At 37.1% G+C, this 27,250-nt stretch overlaps 1 protein-coding gene across 11 annotated transcripts in view; it reads right to left on the bottom strand.

The window, feature by feature from the left end:
* OSBPL9 (oxysterol binding protein like 9) overlaps window positions 1–27,250 on the bottom strand; it is a 168,868-nt gene that overhangs the window by 31,479 nt on the left and 110,139 nt on the right. For 4 of the 11 annotated variants that reach the window (XM_003258981.4, XM_003258983.4, XM_030823902.1 and 1 more), the window contains 5 exons: window positions 11,314–11,409; window positions 10,164–10,211; window positions 8,525–8,554; window positions 6,735–6,785; window positions 633–671 (listed from right to left, as the gene is read on the bottom strand). In XM_003258981.4, the coding sequence (XP_003259029.1) occupies window positions 633–671; window positions 6,735–6,785; window positions 8,525–8,554; window positions 10,164–10,211; window positions 11,314–11,409 (264 nt within the window). Of the gene's footprint in view, window positions 1–632; window positions 672–6,734; window positions 6,786–7,334; window positions 7,347–8,524; window positions 8,555–10,163; window positions 10,212–11,313; window positions 11,410–16,863; window positions 16,933–27,250 lie in introns of those variants that run through there. The other 7 variants (XM_004089796.3, XM_030823903.1, XM_003258987.4 and 4 more) reach the window with 4 other exon arrangements.

Genomic DNA, 27,250 nt, shown 5'->3' with positions numbered 1-27,250 from the left:
TTATTTCCATCTGGAAAATACTAACAATACAATTTTCTTCTTTCTTTTTAGAGGGGAAGTTGAATATAAAAGAAAGGTAAAAAGATAAGAGAGAGGAAAGAGTAAGAAGATGGTTATAAGAGAAAGAATTCATGTTGTAAATTGTTCCAACAAAAATGCAGTACATACCACATTAACAATGATAGTTAACACACACACAAAAACTAAAAATAAAAGATAAAATAATAGGAACCTATTAAATATATTCAAATAGAATAAGGTGTGTTTCAATATTGTACTCCCCCCACCCTCACTTTCATCTGAGAAAAAAAGAAATTAGACAAGAAATGTGGCACTGAGTTATGCATTCTTTAATTGTAAAAGCTGAGTATTCATACCATGATTAAACCTTCAAGTTAATACATGCAAAGTGATTCAATCTTAACCCACACTTAGAAAAATTTTAAGATTGTCATTTCCCCTGCAAATGATTGCTGAAAGAAGGGAGCTTAAAGGAAATTGCAAGAGTCAACAACAAAAAGCAGTGAGTAGTTGGCATTGAAAAATGAGTAGTAATTCAGGCTTCTCCTGATATGACTGGTTATAATGCTCTGCAGAAGTAAAGGGAAACAAAAAGATTAGATTAAACTTACTATCATTCCATCTGCGTGCTTCTCCGCATTACTCTGGTCCTTAAGGAAAAATGTTAAAAATATTAACTTCATTCTTACATTTAAGTAACTCCTTGTGTATTTCTCCTACAAGAAAGCTTATTTACTAGGTAAGTAATAATGTTAGAACATGATTTATCTGCCTCCACTAAGATTTTAATTCCATGTGTACATTCTTAGCCAAACATAATTCTACCTCTGGCTACACAACAATCAACACCAACAGCATGGCAATTATTTTCCTATATAGGGATTTAACTAAGTTCATCATGGAAATATCCTGTAGAACTGCAGTCACGTTCAAAATTCCAGGCAAAAGCGATCTCTACATGGATGAACCTTTGAAAACATGATGTTAAGTGAAAGAAGCTAGTCACAAAAGACCACATACTGTAAGATTCAACTTACATGAAGAGTCAAGAATAGACAAATCTAGAGAGAGAAAGCAGATTAATAGTTGCCAAGGGCTGGATGGGGTGGGGGGTAGGAGGCTGTTGGAACAGAAAGGGAGGCACTGACGCTCCTCAACTTACAATGGAGTTTACCTCCCAATAAACCCATCTTAAGTTGAAAATATTTTAAGTCAAAGATGCATTTAATTCATCTAACCTACCAAACAGCATAGCTTATCCTAACCTACCTTAAACGTGTTATAGAACACTTACATTAGCCTACAGTTGGGCAAAAACCATCTCGCAACACAGTACACAGTGCAGTTTCAGCTGGCTACCCTTGTGACTGCGTGGCGGACTGGGAGCTGTGGCTTGCTGCCACTGCCCAGTATAGTGAGAGAAGATCATACAGCATTATCAGTAGCCTGGGAAAAAACCAAAACTCAAAATTCAAAGTACAGTTTCTATTGAATGCATATTACTTTTTTGCCATCATGAAGTCGAAGAATCCTAAGTAAAACCATTGTTAAGTCAGGGACCATCTATATAGAAAATCTATATAGAAAATGATTGCTTAATAGGTATAGGGTTTCTTTTGCGGTGATAAAAGTATGCTAAAATTAGATTATGGTGATGGCTGTACAATTTTGTAAATATAATAAAAACCATTGAAATAAACCATTTGTTTATCTCTTTATTGGCCATCTACCCTAGAGTACAATCTTGGTGAGAACTTTGCTTATCTTACCACTTGTATTAATCTGCTTGGGCTGCCATAACAAAATACCATAGACTAGGTGGCTTAAAGAACATCCACGACTTTCAAGATTTGGTGCAAAAAGAGAAAGAGTCATGCCAGCATTTTGGAAGGCCGAGGATGGAGAATCACTTGAAGCCAAGAGTTTGAGACCAGTCTGGGCAACAAAGCAAGACCCTGTCTCTACAAAAAATTAAAAACTAGTCAGGCACAGTGGTGAGTACCTGTAGTCCCAGCTACTCAGGGGGCTGAGGCAGGAAGATCGCTTGAACCCAGGAGTTTGAGGTTGCAGTGAGTTATTTATGATTGTGACACTGCACTCCAGTCTGGGTGACAGAGCAAGACACTATCTCTTTAAAAATGAGAGAGAAAGAAAGAAGAGAGAGGGAGAATATGAACTATCTCATTAGTAAATTTTTATACTGATTACATGTTGAAATAATATTTTTGGTACACTGGGTTACTAACATACATTATTAAAATTAATCTCACTTGTTTCTTTTTACCTTTCAAAATGTTATAAGAAAATTTTAAATTACATTTATAGCTCTCATATTTTTATTGTATAGCACTGGTCTAGACTTAGGATATTCAAAAGGAACTGACAAAATTAAAGCCCCAAATTCTAAGTAATCAACAGTATTTATTTGCATCTATTTTATGCAAGACTATAAAAACTACATAAATCAAATTGATCTGTGTCTACCTTGAAAAATGTTAATAGTCTCTATCTTTGCCTGTAAAAATAACCATTTAAAGTGCCTGATTTTAATTGTATTGAAATACTGTTTTACTGCATGATTTAACTGGTGAAAATCAACCAGAGTTTAAGTTTGTAGCAACTATACCTCATAACCAAAGCATGCCTAGCATAGCCTTTCTCTCAATTTCAGTGATAATTAAACAATGCAAAAATAGTGTTCTAGTAAATCACAGTCAACCCCCTGGCACATGCCATTCTGACAGGCATTCTGAGTTGTGGTATGTGGTCACATCACCTGACTCTGATACTGGTTAAGTCTCCACCTGCAGGGGCCTCCTAGCTTATCTCCACTCTGTCCTGCCCTACTCCCCTTCTCTCCCCTTACTCCCCAGCTCCACTGCAGTCTCCCAGGAGAAGAACAGCAGCTGTCTCCACCAAGGGGAAGGGGAAGGATGTCTTCTGAGATAACAAAGCCCACTTGAAAATTCCACTAACCAGGTGGTCTCAAAACTTTGTTGCACATTAAAACCACCCAGGGGTTTAAAATAATCCCAATACCCAGGTGATATCCCACACAACAGAATTATAACAGAATGTCTAGGGATGGGAGCCAGGAATCAGAACTGATTTCCAAATGAGTCCAATGTGCAGTAAGGTTTGGGAACCAATACACTAATCATTTAGGCAGGAGAGAATCTACTGGGAATGGGAATTCAAATGAAAGAATCAAAACTGGAAGGAGCTTAAAATTAAAATTTTTACCTACAGCATGCTGCCTCTAAGAAGCCGACACTAATCAGCCCCAAACAAGAAAGGTATCAAATTAGCTATCTTCTCATAGCACTGTGGGGTCTCAAATGGCATTATCTCCCTCAAAGTAGTTGATTCTGATATTTTATTAACCTGCCAGTGAATAACAGTCTGCCAAATTGGCTATAACAATTTATATTTCCATCAGTACTCAATGGAAGTTCTCCAATTTTTACCAGATGTGTTACTGTCACTTTAAAATTTGCATCCATTTTTTTAAATTTAATAAACACTTATTTAGAGCTTATTACATGCCAGCTACCAAGAGCATCACAAATAATCATTTAGTCTCACAGCATCAGTAAAAGACAGACATTACTATTATCCCTCTCGTATATGGAATATAAACCAAAGCACAGAAAGGATAAATAAACTTGCTTCAGTGGTGTGGCTTGGATTCCAACTCAGTATGGGGCCATAATCCGTGCTCTTTAAGACTATGCAAAGTTGACTGTTGTTATTATTTTAAAATCTTTTATCTTAATCACAGATTAACTGATTAAATTTACCTATAGATTAGTTTATAGGGATGGTGATCACAGCACATCAGAGAGGTGGCTAAGTAAAAAAAATCATACATATAGTGAAAATACTAAACCATGCAACCATTAAAAGTAATGCATTAGAAAAATCACTCAGTAATTCAGTTATTTATCAGGCACCTCCTATATGGTAAGCAACTGTAGGCACTGAGGATACAATGGGGTTATGGACTGAATGTTTGTGTCCCTCCCCAAATTCCTGTGTTGAAGCCCTAACCCCAAAGGTGGCTATATTTGGAGATGAGACCTCTATAGAAGTAACTAAGGTTAAATGTGATCATAAGGGTGGGGCCCTGATTCAGTAAGATTAGTGTCCTTGTAAGAAGAGAAACCAAACAGCTTTCTATCTCACATGTGCACGCTCCCTCTCTCTGTACATACTCACCAAGGAAAGACTATGTGAAGACATGGCTATCTACAGACCAAGAGAAGAGCCCTCATCAGAAACTGAACACGCCAGAATGTTGATCTTGGACTTCTGGCTTCCAGAACGGTGAGAAAATAAACTTCTGTTCTTTAAGCCACCCAGTCTATGGTATTTTGTTATGGCAGCCCATTCAGACTAATACAAGTGGTAAGACAAGCAAATTCCTCACCAAGATTGTACTCTAGGGTAGACAGCCAATAAAGAGATAAACAAACAAATATATCGTGTAAACTTGACTAGTGATATAAGGCCATGAAGAAAAAGAAACCAGTGGGAAGTATAGGCTATTTTAGATACAGGAGTCAGGAAAAGTCTTTCCAAAGATGTTCCTTGTGGCAGAAATCTGAATAAAGTGAGAGAGTCAGCCTAGTGGAAATCTGTGGTAAATGCCCTCCACGTGGAGGGAAGAGCAAGTAAAAATCCCTAAAGCGGCGGGGAAGCTTGTCTTGCCTGAGAAAAAGAGCCAATGTTACTGGAATGGTGTGACCAAGCAAGGGTAGGACACAGGTAAGAGGGCAGTGAACGTAAGTAGTTTCTATTTCATTCCAAATGAGATGGAAAACGTCAGGGGTATTTGAGCAGGCAAGTGACATGGTCTCATTTACATTTAAATTAAGTTTAAAGATACAGAGTCCCTATATGGTACAAATATAATTGAGGATTGTATTTGCACATAAGAAGCCTTAACAACAATAAAACTTCCTTCTGGAATAAATAAAAGGCCAAATTTCATTTACGTGATCCAAGTTACCCATTGTGAAGAACCCTAAAACGTAGTTTTATTAAGCCGGGCTAACACAGACAGGTAGCAAGTACAAATTACACTAAAAATGTTCTCGATGAGTGGCTAAACAGTGAGCTACTGAAATATGCTAGGCTGACCTACTGTACAACTATCTAAAGTCCTGAATGATTGTCAGAGATCACCCAAACTGGCCTAAACACTGTATCAGCTCCTCTGCTTCCTTAATCTTCAAGAGAAGGCAGTATGGATTCCCTAAAATACCTAGTCACTCAAACAGGGCATGGTGTAGTTTACTGGTTATCTGTAGGTAAGCTTTTGGTTATCTGTAGGTGCTTCTACTCACCTATGTAATTCCAGAGCCAAGAAAAACTAAAATAAAAACCTTATCTCTTTTGTGCCTCCAATCCTATTTTTCCTTCTGCTTGGCTTTGGAATATACTATGATCTACAACAGGAAATGAAAAGTTTAGACACATACATAGGAAATCTAGATATCACTAACATCTAGAAACAGAACATAAGCCCTAAGTTCTGACACTTTAAGTATAATATATTGGGCTGGGTTTGGTAGCTCACGCCTGTAATCCCAGCACTTTGGGGGGCCAAGAGTTCAGACCAGCCTGGGCAACATGGTGAAACCCCCGTCTCTACTAAAAATATAAGAATTAGCCAGGCGTGATGGTGCATGCCTGTAACCTCAGCTACTCAGGAGGCTGAGGCACGAGAATCAGTTGCACCCAGGAGGCAGAGGTTGCAGTGAGCCGAGATTGTGCCACTGCACTCCAGACTGGGCAACAGAGCAAGACTGTCTCAAAAAATAAAAAATATATTTTAAATCTGGCCTCAAAAGAAAATGACATTGCCCCATTTAATTTATAAGCTAAATATCCTTACTATCCAAACACAAATGGATTGTCCTATGCCATTGTGTCATTAACAACAGTAGGTTAAAAGTCTCTATTATTTGGCAAACAAACATATGCAACTGAAGAAGTAAAAGAGATGAGTAATTATAAACTCATTCAAACAACATTTCTCAACTTGGCTGGTCACCCACCCCTTGCTAGCCACTTGCTGGAAATAAAGGGGTGTAGTGAGGTAGAAATAGTTTTAAAAATTCCTATTCTCAAACAATAATATTCTTATTTCAGAAACTCTCAGGCAATAAAATATATATTTAGGTTGAATACACCAAAATTTTTCAGAAAAAGAGAACATACAAAATTTTTAACCCACAATAATTCAAAATATATTTTGTTTCATGAATAAAGAATAATTAAAATCCACTAATGTAGTTCACTAGCAGAAAAAAATTCATAAAATTTTTAAAAATATATCTCTATTACATTCTTCATTATGGACAATAACTGTCAGAACTTACTTCTCTATTTTCTAAGACAAACTTTTTTTGTGGAAAGTTTTGTAAAATATGTCGCTGTTCCAAGCAGTGATAATGGATAAAATGGAAGGAAGGGATGAGTACTCAAACATGCTCCCCTCCTTCCCAGCTACCAGAAATGACATTACCAGAAACAGTAGCTAAGATAATATCCAAACACAATAGTTGTTCCATAGAATAAGCTTACAATACAGTTTAATGTAGAAAGGTACTGTGTTTCAGATCCGAGTTTTTTCGCTATTAAAGAAAAAAGCCATTATAATTTTTGAACTCCATACACAAAGGTAATTGAAAGTAAAATTTACTTACTTTGGCAATCTGCAGCAACACAATGCAGTGTTTAATTGATTCTACCATGCTCTATAAAAACAAAACACTGATTTTAGGATCTTGGCTCAAATAAATGGATATGTAATGTTAAAGCTTAAAATATAAAAATCAGTTCAAATGTATAGAGTTTAAGTCTATACTATACAAGAAATATCCTCTTTGGATCTAGTGGGTTCTAGTATGCTGATAATGCCAAATGAAGTTATTCATTAGCAGTTCTATGAATTTTAACGAATGCCACAAATTGTTAATTTGTACTAAATAATATCTAATTTTTTTCTTTTTTTTTAAGAGACAAGGTCTCACTATGTGATCAGGCTGGATTGCAGTGGCTATTCACAGGCATGATTATAGCACACTACAGCCTCAAACTCAGGGGCTCAAGCGATCCCCCTGTCTCAGCCTCTGGAGTAGCTGGCACTACATGCACATGCCACCGTGCCTGGCTCTAAACGGTTTTTCAACACTTCAAACAGAAAGACATACGAATCTGATTAACTTATGAATTCTTACATCAACAGCAAGCAACCCTAAGAAATCTACCTAAGACGTTGATAGGCTGGGTATGGTGATTCACACCTGTAATCCCACTGCTTTGGTAGGCCAAGGAAGGAGGATCGCTTGAGGCTAGGAGACCAGCCTAGGCAACATAGCAAAATCCCATCTCTATAAAAAATTAAAATAAAAATTAGCTGTGCGTGGTAGCGTGTGCCTATGGCCCTAGCTACTCAAATGGCTGAAGCAGGAGGATTGTCTGAGCCCAGGAGTTCGAAGTTGCAGTGAGCTATGACTGCACCATTGTACTCCAGCCTGGATGACACAGCAAGACCCTGTTTCTTAAAAAAAAATAAAAAGACTTTGATGGAGGTATGGAGAATAAAGGATCCAGTCAAAACACTGGTGAATCAAATTATTATTTTACCTGTTTTAAAATTTTGGGCAAGGTACACATCTCATTAGTAGCCCATTATAGAATGTCCGAAGTCCACTATATCAGAAAACTTGAATTACAATATATTTTAATAAGAAAGAAGCCAGCTGCAGTGGCTCATGCCTATAATCCCATCATGTTTTTTTGTTTTTTGAGACACAGTTTTGCTCTTGTTGCCCAGGCTGGAGTGCAATGGCACAATCTCAACTCACTGCAACCTCTGCCTCCCCGGTTCAAGTGATTCTCCTGTCTCAGCCTCCAGAGTAGCTAGGATTACACGCATAAGCCACCACGCCTGGATAATTTTGTATTTTTAGTAGAGATGGGGTTTCTCCATGTTGGTCAGGCTGTTCTGGAACTCCCAACCTCAGGTGATCTGCCCACCTCGGCCTCCCAAAGTGCTGGGATTACAGGTGTGAGCCACCGTGCCCGGCCAATACCACCACTTTTGAAGGCTGAGGCAGGAGGATCGCTTGAGCCCAGGAGTTGAGACCTGGACAACATAGTAAGACCTTGCCTTAAGAATCAAAGAAATTAATTAATTTTTTAAAAATATGAAATAACATATCCATTGTGCGTGGAAGACACCTTTTATCCAAGGTTTCAGACGAGACCAGAAACAGGTAAATGGTACATGAAGTCAATTTCAATTAAGGGGCTTATTCTATTGGTATTATTTTAAATTCCTTTAAAAAATAATACAATGCTTAAGCACCCCTGCATAAATTCATAAAAACTAACATCTCAATTGCTGCCATCAATAGTGGCAGCTTAAAATAGAAACAACTTTTTAAAACATTTTCTAATGCAAAGTCAGTGTATCAAACATATAACTTACATTTGTTGTCTCTTTGAGAGTTTCAATTTTCTGTGAAAAATAATAAGTTTAAACAGAAATAATCAGAAGCACAAAGAAGCACAGTTATTTTTTACTGGCTAGTCATTTAAAGAATTTTACCAAAATGTACTCATTCTAAGTGAGTACAAGCAAGTTGGGAAGGGAGTACTTTTTGTTATATTTTGTTTTTTATCTAAATCAATTATTTGTATAAAAATTCCGGACTTTTATGAATTATATACTCTCCTTAATAAAATTCATGTGATTCAATTTAAGGTTTGTAAGAATAATATAAAACATTCTTATTCCTGGCTGGGCACGGTAGCTCGAGCCAGTAATCCCAGCACTTTGGGAGGCCGAGGTGAGCGGATCATGAGGTCAGGAGATCGAGACCATCCTGGCTAACATGGTGAAACCCCATCTCTACTAAAAATACACAAAATTAGCTGGGCATGGTGGCAGGCACCTGTAGTCCCAGCTACTCGGGAGGCTGAGGCAGGAGAATGGCGTGAACCTGGGAGGCAGAGCTTGCAGTGAGCTGAGATCACGCCACTGCACTCCAGCCTGGGTGACAGAGCAAGACTCCATCTCAAAACAAAACAAAAAACAACAACAAAAAAAAATTCTTATTCCTTACCTGAAAACAAGTTTTGGCGTTTCTACGAATTTCACTTATTTTAAAATCACGTTTATCTTTCCTAAGTTGTTTTAAATTGACATGGGACTAAATCCCAAAACTAAAAATGAAAGGTGAGTTATAACATGAGTTACTATTAACAGGTATAAAAGAGCCAAATGCAAGGCTATACAGTCAACAGAAAAGCAAAAAAAAAAAAAAAATAGCCAAGGAGAGGAAAAATGTTAATTAGAAAAAAGACAATATGCAAACTACAAAGTAGCTGTCAGAAATGCAAGTGGGGGGACAATAGCAGAACCATAATTAAAGCAGTATTTGATTTGTTTCTTCATATATGGCTTTTTATTTATTCTGAACATTCTTGCTGGTTGGTTTATTGGTATCTGAAGTGACCATATGTAACCAACTTTCTACCTTCAACATATGATACATGAAAAGGAAATAACTTACTCCTAGGAATATGATACAGAAAAGGTATTATATTAAAACTCTGGGCTGGGTGTGGTGGCTCACACCTGTAATCCCAGCACTTTGGGAGGTGGAGGTGGGTGGATTACCTGAGGTCAGGAGTTCAAAACCAGCCTGGCCAACATGGTGAAACCCTGTCTCTATTAAAAATACAAAAATTGGCCAGGTGTGGCACATGCCTGTAATCCCAGCTACTTTAGGCTGAGACAGGAGAATCGTTTTAACCCAGAAGGTGGAGGTTGCAGTGAGCTGAGATCGTGCCACTGCACTCCAGCCTGGGCAGCAGAGCAAGACTGTCTCAAAACAAAACAAAACAAAACAAAAACTCCACAACTCTGTACATTATCCTTTTGTTTAATTATGAAACGATAACAGAAATTTATCAGAAAAGTGCCCTTGAGGTCCATATGGCAGTAATATTATACTAGGTCAATAACATTATTATAGTAAGTAAAAACAAACTAAGATACTTAGTGTTCTCCAAAAGGCTGAATTTAAAATTTTTAACGTCAAAATCATAGTTATGGAAGTTACCTTTCTCTGTTCATCTTCTTTGCAGTTTTGAAGCTTGTCATCAAAAAGCTACAAGATTTTAAAAAATGGTTATAGTATCAAGCCACTTTACTACACGGTGTACATTCACTAAACACAGAAAAACAAACATTAGTTCTTAAACACATTTCGTCCAGGGATGATTTATATGTTATTTTCAAGACAACATGTATTTTTTTTCAAGGCACTCAATCAAAGTCAAATTCTATTGTATGAAATCATTTCAACTGGTCAAGATCAATCACTCTGGAAGAATTATAAGCAAAAGAAAACAGATGACTTTTAAGAAATTAAACTATCAATTCAAACTTGAAGTTTTTTTCTGCTTTGTTTTCCAAGTTTATCAACAGTCCTTTTCCCAGCACCTCTGCTTTTAATTAATTTTAAGTAGGAACTGAAGGAGACAATTCATTTCAGTAATGATAAAAGAGGTAGAGAAATCACCTCCCCATATTCCATCTCCCTCAAATTAAAAAAGTGTTAGAAATTGAGCTGCTAGGCAGGGCACGGTGACTCATACCTGTAATCCCAGCACTTTGGGAGGCCGAGGAGGGCGGATCACAAGGTCAGGAGTTCAAGACCAGCCTGGCCAATATGGTGAAACCCCGTCTCTACTAAAAATACAAAAATTAACCACGTGTGGTGGCAGGCACCTCTGTAATCCCAGCTACTTAGGAGGCTGAGGCAGAAGAACAATTGCTTGAACCTGGGAGGCGGAGGTTGCAGTGAGCCGAGATCGTGCCACTGCACTCCAGCCTGGGTGACAGAGTGAGACTCTGTCTCGAAAAACAAACAAACAAATAAAAAAAGAAATTGAGCCACTGAAACACAGTTTCATGGAAATTTTAAACAGAATATGAACCAAATCTTGCCTTATTTTTTTCTAATTATGCCTACATATTTACCTTTTTCTTAATGACCAAAAAAGCATTATATAAATATGGTATTTACCAATATAATTAGAGATAAAGACCTTTAAATAAGTCAGCTAGATCTTTTAAGTCTGCTTTAAAAACTGCTGAAGAACCATAAGAGGGCTGTAAATTAACATCAAGTAACTGTTTTTACTCAAAAATCAAGCTCAGTAACATTTTCTATTTATATAAATTTAATATACAAACTAATGCCATACCTTTAATTGTTCAATCAAGATTTGTAGGTAAGCATCAGCTTCTGTAAGTTTCTTATCAAAATCTTGGACACTAGGAACAAATCCTGAATCCAAACCCTAGAGAAAGAGAATTTGCAATAAATCTACCAGAACCCAAGCAATGGTACAAAAAATATTTCTTCCTTCATACATGAAGACATTTCACTTTTTAAAATACAGTTCTACTTTGACACAAATAATAGGTCTATTTAAGTGTTAGGTCTATTTAAACAGTGCTACATCAATCTTCCTCATTAACTTGGAGCACTGCTTCCCTTCTCAGCCGTTACACATGCTGCTGCTCATATTGGATTTACTCTTTTCTCCCGAATCACTTTCTTATCTCCCCCAAACCCTGTAATTGGCTCCCAGTCACCACCAGAACAACAGTAATTTAACAAAGGAACATAAACAAAACCCACGTAGGTTACCTCCTATTTTCCCCTTTTTCGTTCAGTTCATTCCTCTCTTCCCTTAATGTTGACTTCATACTCTCACTGTTTAGTTCTCCCATTCCTCAACCCACCCCATGATCTCTGAAGTTTTCCTCCCTCCTCCCCTACTAAAGAAAGAACCTCTAAATTTTCTCCTCTTCTAAGAGGTGGCCCCTCTCTAAGTAAAGTAACAATACCTCTTCTAATCAAGTTTCCTACTCACTTTCACCCTTGGCATGAACATTACACTTAGAGGTGGTATAGATGTTTATTTATTTAGAAGGCCTACTTACTTCTCGGTCTAAAAGTGCAGCATTTGCATGTCCTACTTTTTGCATACTTAAAAGAGTTTTAAGCTCCAAGAGCATGGGATTCTTATGTTTTAACTTTAGCCAAAGAAACTTTCGAGTTCTTAAACTTCTCTGACTAAAAAATACATCAATCCTGGGTATAAACCACAAAACAGTTGGAGACAATATGACAACCACCGTGCCACATTTTCATGCCTAGTCATCATACTGTTAAGCAGGGGACTGAGGGTTAGGAACCGCTACTGTAAAAATCCCAACCCAACCACAAAATTCTGTACTAAATGGGTAAAACATACTTGGATCAACATACCCATCTCACACTTGACTTTCACTTGTCATCTCCTCCCTGCCTTCGCCCAAAGCATGCTGATTATTTTCACATTCTCATTTTAGTAAACTGAAGCCAAAGTTTATTTTATAATACAGCAACACCTGATCTTTGTATACTTTATCATTAAAGCACTTTTACAACCATTATCTCAAAACACCAAATTGAGATGGTATGGTATTATGGAAACAGCAATGGGCTGGCAAATCTGGTTTCTAATTCTGGTGCATTCACTAACACAATATTGTGGCTGTCCAAACCTCGGTTTTCTTACCAGCCAAATACGGGCATCCTCCTCCTCCTATTATTAGTACAGCAGCTACTACCTCTACTAAAGGCAATAACTAATTACACTATCAATTACTACTATTATAGTACTTTTGTTGCTTTTCCCAAACTAAAATTCAAAAATTCAAAAAACAAAACCAAAGAAAAAATCGCATTTTATTAAAAATCTAAGTCCTATTAAGACCATGGGAAAAATCAACTTATCTCATAATTTGTTTTCTTTTTCAAATTCAAAGGCGATAAATATGTCTATTTTACATACATGTCAAGAAACTGTTTGACAATGAGTATTACAAAGCCCCTTCCCAATGAGAGATGACATGTACAAAAACAAAGTTGAAAAAAAAAATCTTAATAAACAATGTATACAAAATCCAGACATATTTATAAAACTGTGTTTAAACATCTTCATTTTTAAAGATAACCCAAAGAAGTTCCTGTTAGAGACATTTAAAATACACAGTTTGGTGACAAAAGATATAGAAATGGATAAATACATCATATTTCATAGATATTAGAGTACTGTACTATGAAAGAAATGAGCAATTTATTTCCATGTTACTGTGCCACAGAAAAATCAGGACTGTTTGGCTTGTTTTTTGGTTTTATTTTGTTTCACACAGCAATGTAACATGATTATCAATAATTAAACTATCAAAACCCAGTTAAAATCAGCTAAATACATTGTTTTTAGTAAACATTTTAAAAGGTTAATGGCATATTCATAAATGAATAAAAAAAGCATCTAAATGAGAGGGGAAACGTGATCTTTAAGTATTTTCATTCTTCTGAATCCATTTAGAATTAACATTGTAAAAATCTAACTAAAACATCCTTGTTAAACAAATTACCGATTAGATTAAAAATTGTTCAGTGACTGAATGGAAACAGATTTAAATTACTGCTATCTAAACCTTACCTAAATCAATTCTTCAGAAACAACTTTTTGATGTTCGTAGAATCATATAAACCTCACCTTGCCTCTCTTCTTAGACTTGCCTTTAGTCTTCCTCAACCTTCTTTTAACTCAAGAATAAACTTTACACTTCGCAAGGTCCAAGCCAAAGATATACTCATCAACCCATTTTTCTTTAGGTAATGTGTAACAGGAGATTTATAATGACAGTCCCAGAACTGGCCCAATCACTCCTGCATAGTAATGCACACATTTTTCATGTACTTAAAAGGAAAATTTATGTATATAGTTGCCCCATCTGCAACCAATAAAATATCATGTAAAATTCATCAATAACATGAACAAGTAGTTAACAAGTGTTTTCTCAAATCTAGTAAAACTAATACTCTAGAAGAAAGCACAAGTATGACTTTATATTGTGACTTACAGCAGTCACCTAATCCAACCTCCCATTCACAGTTCTTTTCATAACATCTTTGAAAGTCATCTAGTCTTTTCTTAAGTATCTCATGAGACGAGAAACCCACTACTTCCTAATGTAGAATATTTCATAAAAATTCTCCTGAAGTATTAACTGTTCCTCTTTCCATTTGACATTTAGAACATTAAGCCACAACACTTATTCATATTAATCCTTTTTAATGGAGATTTATTTTTATTTATTTTTTGAGATAGGGTCTTGCTCTGTCACCCAGGCTGGAGTGCAGTGGTGCAATCAGGGCTCACTGCAGCCTCAACCTCCTGAGCTCAAGGAATCCTCCCACCTCAGCCTCCCAAGTAGCTGGGACTATAGGCATGTGCCACCAAGCCCAGATAATTTTTTATTTTACTTTTTTTGTGGAGACAGGGTCCTGCTATGCTGCAAGACCCTGTCTCCGCAATAAAATAAAAACTCCTGAGCTCAAGCAATCCTCCCACCTCAGGGTCCCCAAAAGTGCTGAGATTACAAGGTGTGGGCCAATGCACCTGGCCGAGTTTTAAACAGGACTAAGAATATATAGTCCTTTACCATATTGAGGGTGGTCTGTCTTTGAAAAGAACTGAAAATAGGGCAGATCCTTTCAGACGGAGTGTGACTTCATACTTCTTACGGTAGCTGTTGAGAACAAGTAAGCTGGAATTCAAGTAGATACACATTCTAGTACTCTGTACTTGCTCTATCTAACATTTATCACATTTTATCATAATTGAATATTTGAGTGACTTCTCTGAAGGATTAAAACTCCACAAGGGCAGGAACTATGTCATTCATTCATCACTAGACCCATCAGGGCCAGCTCAGTGTTAAATGAATGCACATGGCACTGGCTACAGTGACTGGAAATTGTTGATGCCACAACATCGGTCTTCCCCCGATCTCCTCTCCCGAGATTTCTCTTGCCTTTCTGTTCTCTTTCTCCTATTCTCTACTCCCTCAAGACTTTTCTCCATGTTGTCTTTTTTTCTCTTTTGTCCAGGTCCTTCAGTAGTAACTGAAGGGATTATGTCGCATTATTGGCACTCAGGACCAAAGAGGTTGCTGCTCTTTGGTTTATTACACTGATGTGAGCCACAGCTCTAATTAGATGATTCCTGTATGAATTCATTTAAAGTTTAAATTATACGCAACAATTACAGAGAAATAAAGACAAAATGGTCTGCGATGTAATAAGAAATTAAATTAGAAGAATCTCAATAGAAATTAAACTTCACTCTAACCATAAAATTTACAAATCTATGTAAAGAAAAACCACTTTTGTGGTGAATATGCTAAAAAAAAAAGTCTCTGGTTTTCAAAAACACTTTATTAATAAAGCTACTCTAGCCTGGGCACAGGGTAAGACCCTGTCTCAAAAAAAAAAAAACAAAACAAAACAAAAAAAAGAGAGACAGACAAAGAAAGGTTGGGGGAGGGAGGCGGGAGACGAGGAAGGGAAGGGCAAGGGGAAGAGGAAGGAAAGAAAAAAGGGAAGGAAAGGAAAGAGGAAAGGAGAGGAAAGGAGGAAGGAAGGAAAGAAGGACAGGAGAGAGAGAGAGAGAGAGAAGGAAGGAAGGAAGGAAGGAAGGAAGGAAGGAAGGAAGGAAGGAAGGAAGGGAGGGAGGGAAAGAGAGAAAGAAAAGAAGCAAAACCTAAAGTAGATACATAAAATCAAGAAGAATAACACATACTTCTGTATCATCCAGGATCTATGTATCCAGTTTAATAGAGAGAGAAAGAGAAACATATACATCTGGACCAATTTAAGGGGAATTTCTAAAATAATGTATCTAGACTTGTAGAAGAATATCAAACTGCCTCAAAACTGTATGTCAGTACTTCCTACTACCTTTCTAATACTTAAGTTAAATAACGTTACTTTTCTCAGAAGGAACTTAAAAGCTAACAAATGTCAGCAAAATCAATTCTTAATGATTTCAGTTGGGACATTAAACACTATTTATACTTTACACATACACATAACTGAATGTTTTACCCCCATTAAAAAGAGTACTGCAAGAGAAGTCCTTAAAACTGTCTGAAGTACATATAAATTATAGTTGCTTTGGAGACACTTCCTTAGTAAAACAATACAAGAGTCAATTCCTGAGGCAGAGTAGGAGCTTTTAAAGTAATTCCTGCTGACAGAGGAAGAGTAATGAACAGTGGAGATAAAGGTGAAGTTCTTGAGTCCAGAATCCGGAAATTAAGAAACCTATGGGCGACCTGAGGAACCGAGAATAAGGTAGAACAGGAAGTCTGAGTAATAACATTGTAAAAAGAAATTCATAAATGAGTAATTGTTTTCATATCTAATTTTATTTCACAGTGAAAACTTAAAGGATTAAGTGTCCTATATGCAGTACTTTCTTATAGGGCAAAATCAAATATAATAAAAACATGTTGTAAAAAGAGAAAAAGAAAATATATTAGAAGTAAGTTATTCTTTATCTCACAGAAAAAGTCAGAATAACGAGAAAAACAGGTAAGTTATCAGTAGTAGAACTGTAAATTAAACAACAGCTTAAAAATTTAACAAAGGAAAAACACAGAACAAGCCTCCTAATGAAAAATAAATGGCATGAATCTGGACAAAAGTAGACATTTTTTTTAAAATTAGTAAAACACACACCCTATAATAAAACTAATGAAAACTTAGCAGGAATGTAATTTTGATTAAAATGTGAGAATATTGGAAAGTTTATGTTCACAATTAGCAATTTGAGATGACATGCATCACAGATAAGCTTTCATCCAATGAAAGAAGTATAGAGCATACTTACAATTCAATCACTTACAATTATTTTTGAAAATTCAAGAACTGGAGAGATACCAGAAGACTGGAAAAAAGCAAGTGTGGTACTGATCTTCCATAAAAGTAAGGAAAAGAGAGAATAGAAAGTTACCATGCTGTGAGTCTAACACCAATAATCAAGTAAAGGAATAATAAGAGAAAAATCTGTAACTACACAGAGGAAAAGTAGGTACATGAGCAGCAAGTGGCAAGTTAAAAAAAAAGATTATGCCAAACATAATGGCTTTTCTTAGAAATTTAAGTTATCAAATTAAGTTTTTAGAGAAATGACATCTTGTCTCCCTACCAAAAGTGGTTTGATGATGAAAAAAAGTATATTAAAGAGACCAGAAATATTAATTATACTATGATTTTATGTGAGGCACACTAATCTGTGGTTTCCTTGGATAACTGAAAATTCGGAAACATTTACAATCCCTACTGTCCCCGTGGTTTATCCATTTCTGCTAAGGGAAGAACAGGACTTAGAAGAACAGGGAAGTTCTGGGGTTAAGATTTTCACCTCTTTTAATCCTAAGGAATAGTCAACTATCAATTCATTTGGAGTGAAGATTATCAATTAAAAAATATCCATAAAATTGAGCCTAGTATTAAACCTTTCCTTTCACTATACCTTAGAGAAGTTATTTTCCATTTAAGCCAATGTCTTGATAATCTAAGGCTTCAAATTAGGTTCTTTATTGTCAACATGGTATCTGTGGCTACCTTACCAACTGCTAGGTGCCCCAAGAATGCCCTGAAAAGTAAGGTCTTTTTCTGTAGTGCTAAGTAAGCAGCTCTAACACCATGGATGCACAACGTATATTAAATTTTTTTCAGAGTATTAGGTACTCTACTAGACATTTTACAAGCTTTCTCACTTGAGCATTATAATACAGTAAGGTAGACAGATATTAAACCTGTTTTTTTTTTTTTTTTGAGACGGAGTCTCGCTCTGTCGCCCAGGCTGGAGTGCAGTGGCGCAATCTCGGCTCACTGCAAGCTCCGCCCCCCGGGTTCACGCCATTCTCCTGCCTCAGCCTCTCCGAGTAGCTGGGACTACAGGCACCCGCCACCACACCCGGCTAATTATTTTGTATTTTTAGTAGAGACGGGGTTTCACCGTGGTCTCGATCTCCTGACCTCGTGATCCGCCCGCCTCGGCCTCCCAAAGTGCTGGGATTACAAGAGTGTGCCACCGCGCCCGGCCTTAAACCTGTTTTATAAGTGCTTACTCAAATCATCCAGCTGAATTTTTTTTCAATTGGGATATCAACCTAGTCCTCTGACCAAATCCATTATACTTTTCTATTAAATCACGATGATGTTTAAAAGGAATTAATGACAGAAGGGCACTAAAATGTAATCTAAAAACTGCCTGAAGACCCTTGACATAGTGGAAATGAGCACAGCTTTAAGCACTCATCTAGTTTTAAATCCTGAATCTGCAACTTTCTAATGAATTACCTGTGTGATCTAGCCAAATTACTTTTTCCACCTCCATTTTCTCATCCACAAGTATAATAATAAACTACTCAAGGTTACTGGAGAGATTAAATGAGTAATGCGTGTAAAGTAACACAGTGGTAGGTGTTCTACTTCCCCTTCATAATTTGGAGCCTTAGATAACCAGGATTCACCACTATATCTCCAGGCCCTTATGTATAGAAGGCACTCAATGAGTACTGATGGACAAAAACAAAACGAATGAAGAACTAGATAATACTATAACCACAGGCAATTTTCATAGAGATCTACAATCAAGTAAAGGCTATATGCATAAGTTAAATTGTATTTAACATCCGTTTTAAAAACAAGCTATAAGCTGATGAACTCCCAAGAAGATAATAGAGAATGGTAATAAAAAAGAAATGAGTAATGGACAAAACAAGTGGTAAAACACAGTATGGAAAACAGACCAGGAAAAATATTCCAATATGAGATGTTCAGGAAAGCACTGGGTATTATGACTGAACCACAAAAGGTAAACTGTACTTAATTATTACCTTGGTAACAAAGAGTCAAACAATATAAAGAAAGGTTTTTTTTCATAAAAGAATCTAATTTTTGAACATGTTAGTGCTTTGAAAAACCAGAATTGCGTTTATCTTTAAATTTACAAAGAAAGGTTTATGTGTAATGTTCAGTTTCTGCTAAAAAAATAAATAACACAAAACAAATCTGAATTACTCGCATATAGTCCTGACAGAAATGAGCTGCTTTACAAACAGGAATCAGGTACAGCTAAAATGCAAGAACTTCAATCATAACCCTTAGTACAATGCCTTACTCTTCATGATACCCTCATCTGATACTAATACACCCTTTGACTTATAGAACAAAACACAAATACTAACTCCATAAAGTGATTTGGTTACTTACACAACTAAACAATAAAGATTTGGAATTCGTACCATTTTCCTCTATTTAAATCACTGACAGCTTGTCTTTCCCAGACACTCCCAATTTATTCAACAAACCCATATAAGAAGTTACTAAACTAACCAAAACAAACAAAAAACTTAAGTCTGTAAATAGGATGACCATATATTTTAGTTTGTCTGGGATAGTCAGTGTATGCCTGGTTGTCTCAGCAAAGTTATTATTAGCAGCCTCCTTCACTCTCAAGTATCCCAGTTTAGGCAATAAATTATATGGTCACCCTCTCTATATAGGATGTAGCTAGGATTTTTAAGACACAAATGTGATTAAAGGCATATAAAATTGCCTCAGATGATTCAGAATCCAGCAAACTGCCTTTTAAAAAAACTACAAAACCTAAAATGAAATGAGTTTACAGGTTCTGAATGCAGAAAGCAAGCTACAGAAATAAAAGACACTGGAATTCAATGCAGTTAATATTAACTGAGTGCTTACCTCATGCTAGATAAGTACACACATGAATAATACTGAAGTTGCAGTTTTATGTAATTTTACTTACGCACAAGAAGTTTCATTTTAAAAAATGTACACACACACACACACACACACACACCCCTGAAATAAAACACATGAAACAAAAGAAACAAAACACCTGCAGTTACCCCTAGGGAATGGGGCTGAGGAATGGGGGCATTTGAGACAGGGACTCTGAGTTTTTATTTTACACATTCATGTTGTTTAATTTTTTAAAATAAATACGCATTTATTTTATAATTTACATTCAAAAGCTTTAGGTAAAAATGTTCGGAAGCTACAGGTTATGAACATTTTTAGAAAATTTTATAACCATTTTAGCATGCAAGGTGATAAGCATTATTCTTTTAAAATTATCTATAAAATTCTAAAATGTTTTCCAGGAGTAAATCTGGCAAATGCTAAAGCTGCTCAGATACACCTTTCCAAGCAAAAACGTAGACTAACAAATTTATAATATCATTTAAAGGTAAAGCACACACTAGCAAAAAGCAGTTAAAACTTCATAATCACTATACTGGAATAAATAAAATAATGAAAAGTGGCCAATACAACCAAGCGAAATGGCAAAGTTTTTTTTCCACATCCTTCCTGCCAACAACATGATCATGACTCAACATCCAAGAAAGCAATCTCTTAAAGGAGAAAACACCTACTACATCACACCACCTAACAAAAGCACTGCTGGACTATGTAGTGCCGGCAATCAGCCAACACTTTTCCTCTGAGATACTTTAGTTGGTTAGGCTACTTGCAGTATCTTTCTTAAAAGTCATGGAGTAAATCATTCCAGGATCTAAATAAACTCTGAGAGGTTTACTAGTACAGGATGAAAGAAAAATATTCTTCCATTCCCCAACCTCAGATTAAGAGCATTTTGGAAAGCCTATCTGGAGTCTACTTTTAAGGATCCATCAAAAATGAGTAAACTTCCTGGAAATGTGTTCTACAAATAACTAGGAAAAATTAACATTAAATACGTGAATCCTTAAACTGAGTATTTTAGTAGTTAGTTCAGGTTTTGAAATAACTGCAAAATTCTTACAGCCTAATACTTGTTGAAAATTTGATTATGAAATGTTTTCAAAAACAAAACCTGATATATTAATCTAACAAGACTGAATCTCTACAGCAGAATATAACAAATTGACAAATTAACACTCAAGGTGATAGCTAGTCATGACTAACAGATGATCAGTCACAGGCAAACAAAATAAAACAACGACCCTGACTTGAATAGACTCAACGATTGTTCTGACACTTATCTCTTAGAAATTATATATGCCAAAGCTGTCTTCATATATCTGATTTTAGCTGCCAATGAGTATCAGAAAAAAACAGATTTGGTTTTCACTAAAGTTGTTAAAAAGTGCATACAAAATTACTGATTTCGTTTAATTGTCAGAAATCTATCAAGATGATATAAAATACAAGCCAATGAAGACAGGACTTCGTTTTATTCTCTACTATCTCCACCAGGCTAGTGTTTGGTTTGTAGCAAGTCCTCAATAAAAATTTTGTAAATGAATTAAGGAATTCTGCAATGTGCCCACCTGTTAACATTTAAACACAAAAAGTAATCAAGGAACTAGAAGTTCTTGCAGATTATAAATCAGAATATTCATGGAAAAATCATAAATAATTCAGAGTTATTTTAATGGATTTATTATATTAGTTGGTTGCTGTAATGTATGGCTGCTGAATTTTTCCAAGGCTAAACGTTTTTAAGAAGAAAGAGAAACTGACTAGGAGAAAAAGACATTGAAATAAATGGTAGTAAAACAAGAAACAAGATGAGGCAATGACAATCTTCTTGTCTCTCTAAAAACTCATTCTCTCACACCAAATCTTATCCTAAGCACATTTTTACACACACTATGCTGGGCCTTAGAATTCAGTGTTACAATAATTACTTATTCACTGGGCATCTCTTATGACTATGGCCCTGTGCCGGATGCTTTGGGGATGCCAAGATGAAGCAGACATAGATCTAAAAGAGTTTCATTCTATTAGAGGGAATATATATCTGTCTACAAATAATTGATTCAAGCATGGTAAAATGTTATCAGAAAGGCACTAAGAAATTCAAAGGAGAAAGTTACAAGGATGAGAAAGCTTTCACAGAGGATGCAATTGAGAGTGTAGGGTTTGGACAGAAATGGGAGGGGTAAAGTATTATAGCAGTGGGCCCTGGTAGGAAACAGCATAATCAGATACAATGTTTGAACTTTTCTTTAACCAAGTGACTACAGTACCCGTAGAAGTGAGAGTAGGGCTAAGAAAACTAACAAGAGATGCTGAGGTACTCAGGAACTAGGAGCTGCAAGTAGCCTGAAGGGGCAAGGAAACAAACAAGGTTCCCACGGGCTAGAGGAGGAGCTACTCAGTGGACGTGGATGGCTGTAAGACAGTCACTGCCAGAACTGCCTCAAAGCATGGAAGGAGCAGAAGGAATAAATACTCCAAAGGCCTTTTTTCCCTTCCATTTTCTGTCACTGCTTCCCATTTGCTAAACCCCAACCAGAAGCCAAGGGATAAAGGATCCCAGATGCTGCAAGTTGTAAAAGTCAGCCTCCTAGAGCACAGAAGAGAGAAGGCCAGAGAACAAATCTGCAAGAAAATGGAGAATAACCAGAAAAGGCATACTCCCAGACTGAGGAGCAGAGAAGCACAAGGAGGCCAACTGAGGAACAATATTCTCTTACAGAAGAATGTATGTTTTTTGGATCTGGATGCTGAATCTCAAGGAAACCAAAATTAGTGGCTAAAAATGGTAATAAGTACTAGGGTTTGAGGGGAAAGGTGACCAAGGGGTGGAGACTGCCAGGGCAGCACCCTGATTCTCTCTGGAGAAAATAAAAGAGCAAGAGTCATCTAGGCTCTGGCCCTAGTCATTCTACTCTCTAGCTATGCGGCCATGGGCAAATCGTTTGGCTCCTTTGAGACTGATTTCTCCACAATAATAAAAATTTTAAAAAAGGTAGAAATGGAATTAGAACTTGAAAATTCTCTCCAGCTCTAGGATTCTGTGATGCCAATACTTCCAGGTAAACAACTAGGTTCACTCAGGAGGATAAATTCCTAACCATATTGGAAAACCTGGGGCCCATGTATTCACCTTAATAAAAATTAATTTCATTTAAATAAACACAGTAAGAATTTATAGGTTCTAACTGCAGCCAAGTCCTCCAAGGTATGACAAAATATGTCAAAACACAAGCAAACTCTGTCATTTAGTGTAACCTTGAAACTGAGTGAGAAAGACTAACACAACCAGATTTTAAAACATGCTCTGGAACGCAGAGAATGCAAAGAAACAACGGAGTAAGCAGAATAACTTAATTGAAGTGGCACATTATGGAAAAAATGAGTTGTTCAGTCAATACAGCAAAGAAGCCAAGTTCCTAAAGGTATCTCCAGAAATAAATGAACTCCAATATGGGAGGAACTACAGTGCTCTTCTCTCTCTCCTGCGCACGCACATGTACACACACACATACAGAGCAACCAAACCATTCATTCATGATACATATATTTATTTAATGTCTATTACAGCCAGGTACTATCATCATCTTCAAAGGATGTCTTTAAGGACAATAGAGATAATATTAATAGCAAATATAATTAAGCATTAGCTAATCATCTGGAATGAGCTCAAATTTCATCCCTTTAAAGCAGTTTCCCTGACATTCTAGCTAGCCTACATGCTATTTCCTATGATACTAACAGTACTCCAGAACCAATTAGTACTCGTACTATTAGCATTATTTTAATCACGTTAGAGGTCCTATAGATTGGGTAGGGGAAGGTGGGGAGTCCTGGGAGTCTGCCCACTTTTTTGTTTTTTTTTTTTTTTTGAGACAGAGTCTCGCTCTGTCACCCAGGCTGGGGTGCAATGGTGTGACCTCGGCTCACTGCCATCTCCTCCTCCCAGGTTCAAGCAATTCTCCTGCCTCAGCCCCCCGAGTGGCTGGGCTTACAGATGCCCACCACCACGCCCAGCTAATTTTTGTATGTTTATTAGAGATGAGGTTTTACCATGTTGGCCAGGCTGCTCTCCAACTCCTGACCTCAGGTGATCTGCCAGCCCGGGCCTCGCAAAGTGCTAGGATTACAGCGTGAGCCACCGCACCCGGCCCTGCTCACCATTTTTAACACAGTTTCTAAACATTTTTCCAATCTCCTGTTTCTCATGTCTGGTAGCAACCAGAAAGCTTGGTGACCTAGGAAGCATTTTTAACTTGCAGGGAAAAACCTAACTCCAGTAAAACTGAGTCAAAGGTTTACACACTTAAGCTATTATCGTCACATATTTTGATCACTTAAGCACTTATTGAACACCTACTATGTGCCATGCACTAAACTAGGGACAAAGTCCCTGGGGATACAAAGATGAGTAAGAATCCCAGATCTCTAGGAAATCAGGGTCTAATGCAAGTATCAGATATGTTTAAAAATTTACAATACAACTTAGTGATGGCTGTGATATGGAGAGATGAGCAAAGTGCTGTAGTAGCACACACAAGAGTAACAAACTCACCCTGCCTGAAGGAAGGCACCATAGAAAAGGTTAACACAGGAGCTGTATGCTAAGGAAGAACTGCAGGATTACCACTTGAGATACAGTGGGGTAATCTAAGCAAGAAGGAAAGGCTGTGAAAAGACAAATAACTGTGAGAGGCGATGGCATGTTCTCAATGAGAAACAGTTTACAGCGGATGCCGTGGGTAAAGCACCTGGAGCTAAGTCTGGACTCAGAGATAAATCAGGACCAGAATACGAAGGGCCTCCAGGACATGCTGGGCAGCTGGACTCTGGCAAGGAGGAGCCAAAACACATTCTTAACTATAAGAGCGGCGACCCATTCCAAATTTGTTTTTGGATAAAAAGGATGGGTAAGAGGAGTCCAGTGACAGACTAGTCAGAAAGCCTTGCAAAAGTCTAGGTGAGAGACCATGAGGGCCTGAATTAAAGCATTATCATCTAGAAAAAAGTGACGAATCTGAAAAATATTACTAAGACAAACGTAACAGGACCTGGTGACTGGAGATGGAAAATAAGGAAGATGGAAAGTAGCTTTAAATGCCTGTGTGTGGTAGAACTTCATTAAAATATTCAAGGAGGAATACTTGGCTTAATTACATTGTCAGCGTAAGAACTATTCTTTCAAGCATAACAATCTTTGTTTAAACCTTTACTGAAAAGCTTCCTAAATATAATTTTCTAAGTATACTACAGTAATCATAAAAAGTCTTTTTCCTATATAACAATCATCATAAACATCTGTTTTCACTCTACAGTATAAAGTTTAGCTATAGATAGAACTCAACATACCCCAGGGGACATCCTAGAATTTGCTTCTCTGAACAAAAGCCTGATTATCAGATTTTCTTGTCATTGTCCTCTTTCTTAATCAATAGCGTGCAAACCACGTGAGTGCCTGACTTTCCAACCAGCAGAACACGGTGCTATCAAAATAATGCTCTTTCCTGGCTGAACCAAACTTACAGTTAAATTCCCTGCTAATCTTAATATCAACAGAGATTGAAGTGGGGATGGCTGAGCGTACAAAATATAATAATCTTTTCACATTAAAAAACATTTTAAAAAGTTCACATTAAAAATATCATAGAACTTTAGAAATACCAAAATGAACGTGACCAGTAGACAGCCTTTGCAGCCTCGTATTTACTGAAGGGCACTTCCAAATACATCGTCATCTCTGTCAAAGTCAAACTCAGGACACTTTGGAAACAGATGAAACTTATCTGTTGTCTTTCTTGTTTCTCATTTAAGCTCTCAAATCAGACTACAAATCTGTGTTTTTCTTTGAGAGATTTTTTTTTTTTTTTTTTTTTTTGGAGACAGACTCTTGCTCTGTCGCCGGCTGGAGTGCAGTGGCACAATCTCGGCTCACTGTCAGGCTCCCCCTCCCGGGTTTATGCGATTCTCCTGCCTCAGCCTCCCGAGTGGCTGGGACTATAGGCGCCCGCCACCACGCCCGGCTAATTTTTGTGTTTTTAGTAGAGACGGGGTTTCACCATGTTGGCCAGGCTGGTCTCGAACCTCTGACCTCAAGAGATCCGCCCACCTCGGCCTCCCAAAGTGCTGGGATTACAGGCAGCACTGTAATTACAGGCGTGAGTCACTGCGCCCGCCTTTTTTTTTTTTTTTTTTTTTTGTTCTGTTTTGCTTTGAGACAGTCTTGCTCTCTGTCATCCAGGCTAGAGTGCAGCGGTGCAATCATAGCTCTCCACAACCTCAAACTCCTGGGCTCAAGGGATCCTTCCGCCTCAGCATCCCAAGCAGGTGGGACCACAGGTGCACATCATCACCATGCTCAGCTCACTTTTAAATTTTTATTGGGGCAGGGGCGGGGGGAGGGTTCTGGCTTTGTTGCCCAGGCTGGTCTCCAGCTCCTGGACTCAAGCAATTCTCCTGCCTCAGCCTCCCAAAGTGTTGGGATTGCAGGTCTGAGCCACCACGCCTGGCCCAAATCTGACTTTTAATCATACACCTTCCCTGAACTAGAAAAGGTAATACGGTATTTTTATTTAGGTTGTCTCTTGTCGGGCTGCACCAAAAAAAAAAAAAAAAAAAAAAAAAAGGGGGGGGTGGAAGGAGTAAAACAATATATTTAAAGTACAAATAAATGACAGATGCTAACAGTATTCATTAAAGGGCTTCATCACCTACTTAGTTCAATACAGGCAGTGTTCAAGAGAGATTATTCATAATTAACTGCGTGAGAATTTCCAGTTTTAAAGTTCACTGTAAAAACTTAAAACTGCTACTACTATTCTAAGATGCTTCCAGCTTCTCCACTGAGAAACTAGGAATTACTTGATTTTTTTTAACTTCCTTAATACAGCTAAAAGTAAACAGTTTAATCAAAAAGCAAAACAAAGTATTACTTCAAATTAGCAAAACTAGTTTTCCTGTTCAATACATCTCTCAACCTTTCATAACAAATACTTATAATGTATGTATTATATGTATGAATGTCAGCAAAAAGTGCATTACTCAAATATGCTTCCTAGTCCATTAATTATACTCAACTTTCCATAACTCAGCTGGGCTAAGAACCCCATAAAACTATACCAAAGTTGTCAGTATTTTTGCACAAGCTACCCAAAAAGCGTAAAATCACCTCCTTCCCGACACACATACTCAAAAACAATAGCATCCGTAATTACTTTATACACATAAAATACAGAGCCAGGCACGAACACAGTGCCAAAAATAAACCACCACCAAAAAACACTTGGCCTGCAACCGGAGATTCTATTAATGGGCAACTGGTCAAAATTAAGCTTTCACATAAGAGAAAGCTTAACTTTTCTGCTTAAAATCATATTCTGAGACAGCTTTCAAAAGGAAAATAGAGTTCCACAAAAATGAATACAAAAAAAGAGACCTCCTCCAAAGCCTGATTTGGGGGCGAATGCCCTCTCGGTGGAACTGGAGGCCCTGAC

The sequence above is a fragment of the Nomascus leucogenys genome, chromosome 12 (assembly GCF_006542625.1).
Source record: "Nomascus leucogenys isolate Asia chromosome 12, Asia_NLE_v1, whole genome shotgun sequence".
Classification (NCBI taxonomy): Eukaryota; Metazoa; Chordata; class Mammalia; order Primates; family Hylobatidae; genus Nomascus; species Nomascus leucogenys.
Note: the sequence above shows the minus strand (reverse complement) of the source record. Positions and strands in the feature narration are given on the sequence as shown.